Below are 10,601 nucleotides of genomic sequence, written 5' to 3'. Positions count from 1 at the left end.
TAATTTTTTTTAATAATAAGGAGCGAGATGCTATAGGTATAAATTGAAAATTTCCATGCTAAGTCAGTGAGAGCATGAGAAGAGACATTGCATAATTCATGTACAAGAATCCACATGCTAGAGAGAATAAATAAAAAAAATAAAATAAAATAAACTAAAATTACATGGCACATGATACTAGCTAGCACATTGCCATTGATTTTTTTTTTTTAATTATTTATTTTACTTTTCAAATCCAAAGTCCTTTGAACCTAAAGCGTTTCCCACGCTTATAGACATGAATACTATTTATTTGTATATTAAAAAAAAAAAACGTAATAAAAATGAAATATGAAAAATCATAGTGTACGCCTTAGGTTTAGAGTAGGGGTGTCAATCGGTCGGGCCGGTTCGATTTTGATCGGGCTTAATCGGGCTTGAAGACTTTTAAAGGTTGCACCGTGTCCGCCCATGTAACTAATCGGGCTTAGTTAGTGAGGGCATGGTACACTTCATATTCGGTCGGTCGGTCTAGGACTATAATCGGGCTATTAAAATCAAGCCTTAATCAGGTTTTAGTCGTGCCTTAACCGGGCCACGGACATGTTTAATGTTAAATGGGCGTAATCGATTTTTAAACGGGTCTTCTTTAATATTATTGAGCAACGACGCCGTGACGGACGATGGGGTTTGGTTTCCTATTTTTCATTGTCTAAATCTGGTTGTGGCTATTCTTTTATTTGTTTTAAATTGGTTGGACATTTCATAATCCATGCTATGTACAGTAACATACTAACATGGTTAATTTTGCAAAATAAAATTTTAAGGAAAGAGATGATTGGATGAAAATGCAATGAGAATGCTCTCATGTGGGATTGCCCATAACTACAAATGGATCTCAATAAATGTATTGATTGATCCAAGGAACCTACTTTCTTCCAAGTCACATATTTAAAAACATCACAAAAAAATCCAAAGCATTGATCCAACATGCTCCTAAAGCTCTTTCTTAATGATTATTTAATTAAGAGCGGTTTGGGTATTTATAGGTGAACTTAGTGAAGCATTTTAGGCAGGAAATCAGGCTCTAAAGGACGTATTCTGGGACCATCGGTCGACCGCCATCGTAGCCGATTGACCGCCAAGAGCCGTTGAGGCAAAATATAGCAATTGGGGTACTTCCAGGCACTCACCGGTTGACCAGGACTTTCTACCGGTCGACCGGCTATGGTCTCGGATAGTTCCGGTCGACCGGGGCTTCCAGCCGGTCGACCGCCAACATGACATACTCTCGATCGGGTAAAATAGGTATCTTACAACCAGGCCAGGCCAGGTCGGTGCAAAATAGACCGGTCTCGATCGGGTATTAATTGGTCGGTCTCGGTCGGGTGCCCGACGGTCCAAGTATCAAGACTGAGACCGACCATTTATTAAACGTGTCGGGCTCAAGCCCGACACGTTTAATAAACGGGTCGGGCCAGGCCGGGCTATAAACGGTCGGTTCCAATCGGTTTTGTCGGATCGGGCCACGAATTGACACCCCTAGTTTAGAGAGCCTCTTCCCTCATATTATAAAGTGGAGTGAAATTTAAGGGAGAGGAATCTCCACATGGCCAGCTTGGGAATAGGAATTCACTTATAACCGTAGGATGGGTGTGGATTAAAAGCATCCATTGGATGTTTTGTTCTGTATGAATGTATGTCCTCCTAATGGTATGTCGTCAGGTTAGGTGTCTCCTAACGAGAGGAGAGTATAGAGACGACTAGAGAACCATTTATATATGGAAGAGAAAAATACGGAATGCTTGTCCGCTGAAACCTGGAATCCGTAGGTACCCGTTCTTTGCAGTATAGGGATTTCACGGATCTAGGAAGGAAAGGTAAAGTTACCATTCTCGCCTGCCATCGCCATCGCCATCGCCATCGCCATCGGGGGCGACGCCATGAACAAGAAACAGGGATGATGTGATGCACTGTATTCTTCCAGGTATTCTCTCTCTCTCTGCCCTCTCTTTCTTTCTGCTCACCACTGTTCTTCTCACTCTCTCAGCTCCCTTTGCCTTCTCTCTCTCTCCCCCTATATTTCATCATTTACCTTTTCATTTGTTTTTATTTATTTTCCCAAATGTGAATAAGGATCTTGAAGCGAATCCTATGTCATTATACTGCCGGTTTGTCTGATCAAATATTTTAGAGGCTGAATCTGTCTTCAGGATGAAATACAATATGTTCCTCTGTCAAAATTCACTTTTCATTTCAACTTTTACAGAAAAAAGAAAAAAAAGAAAAGAAAGAAACATTCTTGTCTAGACCATGACTTCTCTTCTTGTTTATTTCTATTTCAGCATGAATCTTAATAATTGGGAAGAAATGCTATGTATTGGAATCAATGCTGCTACAAAGGTAAAAAGAGATGCACTCTGACCCATATTGTACCACAACACCTAATGTTTGGTTGTGTTTTGTTACTCCTTTTTCTTGGGAGGGGAAGGGGAAGGGTTTAATGGCATCATGTATCTTATGCTGATTGTGGGCACAAAAAGATGATGTTGGTGCTAATGTGTTTGAAGGTGGTAAATGATTTGCTTGCTTGTTTTGTCGACCTATAGTTTTTCATGGTTTTTTTTTTTTTTGGGGGGGGGGGAGGGGGGAGTGGGGGGGTTATAAATGACTTGTCCTTTCTGTTTTTCATGTGATTGTTCTTCATCTCTCATTGAATTCTAATGCTTTTTCCTTTTTCAGTATTCAATTTTCAAAAGTGTTAATGTTATGGATTTAGATGAGAAGAAATATTCTTAAAGAGCTCGCCTTCGATAATCATGCTCTTTTTTGTATTTATTTTTTTCCTTTGGCTTGATATGGCATTCTGCTTTAGAAATTTAGCCGGTGCAGCATAACTGATCTTTAAATGCACCCACTGTCACTGAATTTTTAGTTGGAAGCTTGTTTCGTTATAGTTATTAGAAAGTGTTTATGCTGTGTAAATTTAATGGAGTTCTGTAGTTTCTTTAATTTTTATTGAATAGCTTGAAATTAAACAGATGTATAGCTCACTGCAGGTTTCCCCGAACTTTATTGCAACATACTGATCGAATGCATTTGGGGTTGAATGATGTAAGAGTTCCAATAGAATATCCTTGCAATTATACTTTATTGAATGTTATTTCCATTGTCATGGGTTGCTATCTGACCTATGCTATATATTACTTGTATGTGCTTGGTACACATGTGCTGTTGTCACTAAGATCCCATCCCAATAGTTGAAGCTTGTAAGAGATGGTCAGTTTAGCTTCATCCATAGAGATGGAGGATTATGCAACGGTTCGGAGTACTTGGTTCTATATGGAAACAGGTAAGGATGTTTGGGAAAACAAGGTTATAACTGAGGATAGTATCATTTGTACGCAATTGTTTAATACGTCATATGCAAAAATGGTATTTGTATGTGATTTGATGCCACTGTTTGATGTATTAACAGAGGATGTATATGGAAGTGAAGAGCAATCAGATTTGGAGAAAGCAATTGAAGTTGATGCTGCGGAGTTGGAGCCTCAACTAGCAGATGGTGATGTTGAGACACAACAATCTGCCACCTCTGAGCAGTTGCATAGTGATGATGAGGATATTAAGGATGAGATTGATTTTGGAGAAGAGAATGACCATCAACCAAACAGTAGCAGTGCTTCTAAGGATGCAAGCGAAGCTGGTACAACCTGTGGAAGCACTGATGAAACAGAGATGTTGCCACAAATTGGGATGCAATTCGTTGACTTGAAAGCAGCATATTCTTTCTATAGTAATTACGCCCGGAAGAAAGGTTTTGGTGTTCGCATAGATCGAACAAACCTATCAAGGAAAAGGGAGTCGGATGGTTCAAGGCAAGTTCTGTCAAAGAGGTTTGTATGTTATAAAGAAGGTTTCCGAAATGACAACCACAAGCGACAGAGGGGAAAAGAGGTGCGTCGCCGGACAGAGGTTAGAGTTGGTTGTCCTGCATTTGTTATGGTTAAAGCAGCTTCTAATGGATGGGTAGCTGATAAATTTGAAGCAAATCACAATCACCCAATGGTTTTTCCAGGTCAAACATCCAGGCTCCGAGCACACCAAAATTTGACTGGTAAAAGTTATATGGGAAGAAATGAAAGGAATATTGTTGCTGTCGACTGCCAAGCTGTTTTAGCTTATTTTGACTCCATGCAAGCTAGGGATCCCAGATTCATTTATTCTATCAATGTATCAGATGATGGAATGGTAAGTGGAATTTTTTGGGCTGATAGCAAAGCAAGGTCTGCATATGAAGTGTTTGGTGATGTCGTGGTGTTCGACACAATGTTCAAGACAAATAGGTATAGATGGCCATTTGGGCCATTCACTGGCGTGAACCACCATGCTCAATCTATTCTGTTTGGATGTGGTTTAGTTGTGAATGAAACAAAGGAGTTGTATGAATGGTTATTTAAGGCATGGATGAATGCAATGGAAGGCAAGGCACCAAAGGCTATTATTACTATTGATTGCACTGGTATTGTACCTGCAGTGAGCAGTGTTTTCCCCAAAACAGTACATCGTTTTTGTTCACAGCACATCACAAAGCATGCCCTAGAGCACCTCGGTGCCCTATGGTACCTAAACCCTGATTTTAAGAAGGAATGGAAGCAGTGCATTTATCGTTCAGGGATAGAGGAAGATTTTCTAGCTCGGTGGGAAGCGATGATGGTGAAATATAATTTGAAGGACCACTCGTGGTTGAATGATAAGTTTTCCCTAAAGGAGTATTGGGTGCCTTGTTATTTACGAGGCTCATTCTTTGCCGGAATGAGGTCGACACAGCGAAGTGAGGGGATGAACAGTTACTTCCTGGGGTATTTCAAGGACAATATGACATTATATAGATTTGTCAAGCAATATGAAAGGGCTGTTGCTAGGCGAAGAAAGAAGGAAGCTGATGCCGAGTTCAGAACATTCACCCAATTACCTCGATTGTCCTCGCAAAGTCCACTTGAAGAGCATGCGGGAAAGGTTTACACAAGGCGGGTGTTTGAGATTTTTAAGAAACATTTCAATGAGAGCATTAGCTTATCTGCCCATGAGGAGTCAGCTGAAGGGCCAGTTCGGAAGTTTAAGGTGGGGCCTTTTAAAGTTCCAAGTGAGCAGAGATGTGTGGTGGAATACAACTCCTTAGAGGAAGAGGTGTGTTGTAGCTGTCGTATGTTTGAGTTCATGGGGTTGGTGTGTAAGCATGTGTTAAAGGTTCTACAAATGGTTGATCGTGACAGTATCCCCTCTAAATACATTCTATTTAGGTGGACAAAAGAAGCAAGGTGTGGGCTGCCGGTTGATTATATTCCAGAATTTTCCCCTGCTACTATAACAACAAGATCACTATGTGGTGTATCACATGCCGTCAAGAATATGATGGCCATGGCATGCTCATCCCAGGAATGTTGTGAAGTTGCTATGGGAACATTACAAGGGTTGACTGAGAAGCTTGCCACCATGGTGCAAAATGCTACGGGAGTTGGGGTTGGTGATTCCACTATAGGCACTCAAAAGTCTACTGTCGAATCAATGCCCGAAGCACATAAGGATTTGAATATGCCTCCTCCATCCGTGAATCATGACTGGCCAAGTCAAGCCCATCATAAACCTCCAATGGAGCAATCCATAGGCAAGGGTAAGAACAGGTGTAGTATATGTCGCAGCATTGGGCATAACAAGAATAAGTGCGAAGCAGTAGCCAAAGAGGTATGATCGATTCAACATCTTGACTAGTTATTGTGTCAGGCATCAATGTACTAATCCTACTGGTCTCTGTTTGCAAAACAGACTGGTGAACCTGGGTTAAAGAGGGCTTTGGTGGTGTATGAAGAACCCTCTGAAGCACCACAGTTCTTTATTAGGTACATCCATTCTTGGCCTTTATCATTGTTCAATCTAATAAATTGGGTTCAGCATGTTCATAGAGTCAAACATTTGTCACAGGTTTGGAGATATGACCTGAGAAGTGTGGGGGCTGCCCTATGATTGGGTGCAACCAAAGGTAGACTGGCCTGCTGAGCTTTTAGGTGAATCTGCAGAAAAGTTAATTTACTAACTACTGAATCTTCACTGTCAAAGCTCCAGCTTTGATGAAATTTATTCCATGCCACCAAGGGCTCTTAATCTTACTTGTGAAGATGTAATCTCATTCTCTTATCCTCCCTCTTTTCTAATCTTGAAATACAACAGAAGTATATGAAATTGGACAGAAGTCTCACTGATCATTTACTCAAGAATAACCTATTCAGTTTTAGTCGTGAACTTTATTTGATTTCCATAGGCCCATATCTTATTTTTATTGATATATTAATAGTTCTGCAAAATCAGGGATAATGTAGGACTAAGTTTGAAAACGCAAACTAATCCAACTGCAGGAACTTTTAGTCAAAAGAACACCCACTAATTACCCAAGAAATAGACAATACACAACAGTCCAGAAATAGGAATTGAATAGCCCTTTGTAAAGCAGAAATTTCAACTCAGAACTAGAGTTTCAGAAATCAGATATCACACCAACTATAGGACTAATCAGTAGCAGAAAATAGGGTATTAAAATAGACCATACTCAGTAGCAACACCACAGAGACAGAACATACCAACCAGATTTCAATTCTGGACAGAAACACAATCGGCCAGATTCAGAAAATTAACCAGACCAGACAATCCCCTGGTCTGATGGGCATGGAATCAGGATCGAACCTCCCTTCCAACAGGGGGGACACTCGATCCAAAGGGGAGCTCAATCCGATGGCTAGATAGCCCAGTAAGAGTAGTCGATACTTGGAGAATTCTGGAAAAAAACTCAGATCTGAACTTAACAGTAGATTAGTTCTCTTACCTGAGTTGCAGAACAATAACAGCAGCAATAAGTCTTGCCCACATTAAACAACAATAACACAATAAAGAAAACCAGAAAATAATAGCAACCCACTTGGACTTCTCGCCGCAGAGTGTCGATTGGATCAAACACCAATCCCTAGGCCTTGATCAAACACAAGGAGTAGTCATTGAAGCCAGCGACAACAACAAGAGTCTTTTTTTTTTCTAAGCATAAATCGTGGCTCATTATAAGAGCCATCATCTTTATTTATAATGATGGGGAGGGTTTACAAGTAATAGTAACTCAGAGTTACTAAATCTGAGTTATTAAAAATTGATTACAAGTAGTTACTAAAAACTGGAAATTAGAATCTAATGAAAATAGAAACTAGTCTAGACAGAAATTAGAAACTAACAATGACTTGAAATTAGAAACTAATTTAGGTATTGAAATTAAAAACTAAATAACCCCATCTAAAAAGGAAACAAATCACTGAATCCCGTATGCAACCTTAGAACCCCTAGTTTAGACCCATAAAAGTAGCCCAATACACTCCAAACCACATGGACTGAAGGCCCAACACGTATACAACCCAACCCTAAGCTTATTCCTAATAAAGCAAGCCTAGTTTGGTGAAGAATCTGCATCAAGGGATGATCAAGAATTAAGGGATTGTTTTGATTTTTGAGACCCTACTGTAGCAGTAATTTTACCACTCCAAGGAGTTGTTTTCTTATGTTCTCCAATGCAGGATTGAGAAAGTGCTCCACAACCAATGGCAATCAGTTGGTATCTTGGGCTCACAATGATCAAGCTTTTTCCATTACTCTGCTAGCTGTGGCTTGTGTAGCATGTAGCACCTGTACCCTTTTCTTTTTGGGTGAGCTAAAAATTTAATAACAGAGGGAAAAAGAGAGAAAGGGGGGGGGGGGGGGGAATATACTGGCCCAAAGGGAAAAAAAAGAGAAGAGGATATATCCTTAGAGGGGAGGGGTGGGGGAGGTTAAAATAGACAGCCAATCCCCAAGAAACAACAATAAGCATGTTTCTTGGATAATCAACAACTGGGGGTCGGAGGGGGGGTGGGATCATAGCAAGCTTGGAGGAGACGTCAAAGTAGATGGACTATTTATTCTGTATATCATATATGATGATTCAACCAGGTTGGAACTTTATCTAAAAGAAGCAATGCATGATGAGATTTTTTTAACAAGTCAAACAAATAGAAAGGGTGGTAGGGAGGAAATGGGGAAGAAACATAACCAGATAGGGTTTATTGTGACATAATAAGATTTGACAGCAGAGATTACCTAATGCTCTCTTTTAATTGTTCATATTTCTTGTAAAGCATATAAATCACCTCAGTTCACACCTTCCCACAGGTCAAATGCAGGGAGCCAGCGACGACCAACAAGGCTGAATCTTTTATTAATCAAAGGGGGGTAAAGGGAAAGAGCTTTAAGTGGTAAGGTTATATTGGCCTAAGCCTAGATGGCCTTTACTGTGAAGAAAGAAGCTTTGAATGCAGGGATATATGTACCACTAGATGTTGGTTTAGCTACATTGGATTTTGGCTTCTTGGTCTTTTGGAAGAGGCATTTACCTTGTTTGCCTTGTAAATGCTATGGATATTGTGGCCCCTTATTTATTTTTATTTTTTTGGACATTTGTGTATGTGTTGAGTCCAAGGCATGAAAAGCATTTTATGTAGCTTTGTTTGTTGCCAGAGGGATGGTTCACACTGATAAAGAAAAATCAATACAATGAAACACCTTTGTAGGGGTGTTATTGCCACATTGCTTTTGTGGAAATTCTTTTCTGGTTGGTTAGAAAGTTTGAACCTGCTGATGGACCCACTTGAGATATGAGTTCTCCCCCAATTGGAAATCTTGTAGGATGCCACCCTGATAACTTTGTAGGATATCCATTACTGACTTTCATGCATGGGTTTTCCCCTTTGTTGACCCAACTGAACCGGTTCAGGTTGGCCCCATGAACCCGCTTTGTGGCTAAATTACAACCAGCCAAGTTCCTTGCGCGTTTTGTCATACTTCTGTCTTTATTAAATTTTAGAAAACTGAATCGTATAAAGGATATTCTTGAGAAATTAGTACATCGCTTAGTACTATCACTTGCCTCTATCAGAACTAGTTTCCTGTCTGTATTCATAGTGAGTGATATAAGTGATTTTAGATTTCTTGGATTGTTGATATATTGACATACTAACAGATTTCAGATTTAGTGATGTTATTAATAGGATCTATGCTAAAAATGGTTAGGGCAAAGGTCACTGTTTCAGTGAGGCTATGTTTGGTTGTAAGAGGAATTAAAGGGAAGGGAAGGGAAGGGAAGGGAAGGGAAATTTTCATACTTAGAAAGTAAATATATGCAATCATTACCCATGTGACTTCAACATTAACTTCAAATCATTCAATATTTGGTTATAAAATTTCACTTTACTTTGCATCTAAAACCCTTTGCTATAATATGTAAAATAAAAATTACATGTAAAATATATTATTATTAAATATGGTTAAAAAAAATTAAGTAGTTTATACAATCATATGAGGTAATGATTATAAACATTTTATTTTAAAGTATGAAAATTTTACTCCCTTCCCTTTAAATTCCCATTGTAACCAAACAGAGCCTAAGTTGTAATTTAAATATGATATAGATTTGGGCTTTTGTGTTGTGTCAACTGCCAATAGTGTAATAGTGATTGACCCTGTAAACCCTTAATATCTAGACTCTTATGTATACGCGGGCAGTGATGGAATTGACTGGTTAGGTCAAAACAAGAGTTTCCACCTAGCCCTAGGAAGAGTGGGATCCTTGCTCTGAAGTTCTCCAAAAGCCAGTTCTTAGAAGGTTGTGGCTTCCTAAGAAACTAAAAATGTTCTCCAAAAATGTTAGAAGATCCCAAGAGATGAACCAAAGTTAAGAGGATTCTTTCTCTCCTTCATGACTACCTACAAAAATATTTCATACTAAAACTTTTCTACATTTTATCAATTTTGCTCTTGAAGGGGATGTTGGATTTATGGGCTAAATTAATTATTCGGGTTGATTAAATGGGTGAGAGTCAAATTGCATGAACCGGTTCGGTCCACTCTCAAGCTTAGGGATATGCTGGCTCAACCCATTGTGGTTTAGGGTTTTGAGTGCAGGACAGTATTATAAATACTAGGTTTTGGGTCCCTACAACCATTATTCATTCTTCCCCACTTTACCACTAAAGTGAGAGAACCAAGGAGGTTTAAGGGGTTGTAGAAGATCCATAGCCAAGCCAATAGAGCGAAAGTGGGAGTAACCAACATCAATCATCTTCAGCATACTAGGTGAAAGGTACAAATCGATCCTCCATAATTTTATTAGATTCGTGTTCTTGTTTTTCCTGTGTGGTTTCCTCCATAGGGTTTCAATCTCAAACCATAGGGAGTTCTAACAAGTGGTATCAGAGCAGACCACATGGGACAAGAATCGATTGAATTTTTTTTTTGTACATGAGGATTTTGATTATTACTTAAAACTTGATTTGATTAAAAATCATGAAAATCATGAAAATCATAAAAATCGTAATTTTACCATCACTTAAAGATCTTGTATGGCAAAACTTTCTTCACGAAAGTTGTAGATCACGAGAAGACGGTCGCGGCGGTATGCCGCACGTCACCGGAAACCTCCGGACGCGCCGGCACGCGCCGCCGGAAACCGGCTGCCGGAGGAGAGAAAAAAAATCCCAAAAAAAAAAAAAAAAAAA

The 10,601-nt window shown here is 39.4% G+C and overlaps 1 protein-coding gene across 11 annotated transcripts; it reads left to right on the top strand.

Annotated features, from left to right (window-relative positions):
* The first annotated feature begins 1,753 nt into the window (after positions 1-1,753).
* On the top strand, positions 1,754-8,632 carry LOC122071574 (protein FAR1-RELATED SEQUENCE 5-like). 11 transcript variants are annotated; one of them, XR_006138210.1, is made up of 8 exons: positions 1,754-1,966; positions 2,325-2,382; positions 3,029-3,093; positions 3,225-3,331; positions 3,458-5,724; positions 5,806-5,879; positions 5,962-6,044; positions 8,221-8,632. XR_006138210.1 is itself a non-coding variant. In XM_042635953.1 (8 exons), exons 4-7 carry the CDS (start codon positions 3,256-3,258, stop codon positions 5,978-5,980), a joined length of 2,436 nt encoding a protein of 811 aa, XP_042491887.1. In that variant the 5' UTR covers positions 1,755-1,966; positions 2,325-2,382; positions 3,029-3,093; positions 3,225-3,255; the 3' UTR covers positions 5,981-6,019; positions 8,221-8,632. The 11 variants fall into 11 exon arrangements, 9 of the variants coding, with proteins under 9 accessions (XP_042491879.1, XP_042491878.1, XP_042491886.1 ...); XR_006138209.1 differs by having other exon boundaries at positions 5,962-6,157; XM_042635953.1 differs by having other exon boundaries at positions 1,755-1,966; positions 5,962-6,019.
* Positions 8,633-10,601: the final 1,969 nt, after the last annotated feature.

The sequence above is a fragment of the Macadamia integrifolia genome, unplaced genomic scaffold (assembly GCF_013358625.1).
Source record: "Macadamia integrifolia cultivar HAES 741 unplaced genomic scaffold, SCU_Mint_v3 scaffold_269A, whole genome shotgun sequence".
Lineage (NCBI taxonomy): Eukaryota > Viridiplantae > Streptophyta > Magnoliopsida > Proteales > Proteaceae > Macadamia > Macadamia integrifolia.
This window is presented reverse-complemented; position numbering and strand designations above follow the sequence as displayed.

Excerpts from the sequence above, each read along its gene's own strand:
- LOC122071574 (XM_042635952.1), top strand. The coding sequence starts at position 3,256 with ATGGTCAGTTTAGCTTCATCCATAGAGATGGAGGATTATGCAACGGTT. Across the intron at positions 3,332-3,457 it reads TTGGTTCTATATGGAAACAG|AGGATGTATATGGAAGTGAA; the intron begins GTAAGGATGTTT and ends ATGTATTAACAG. Across the intron at positions 5,880-8,220 it reads GCACCACAGTTCTTTATTAG|GTCAAATGCAGGGAGCCAGC; the intron begins GTACATCCATTC and ends ACCTTCCCACAG.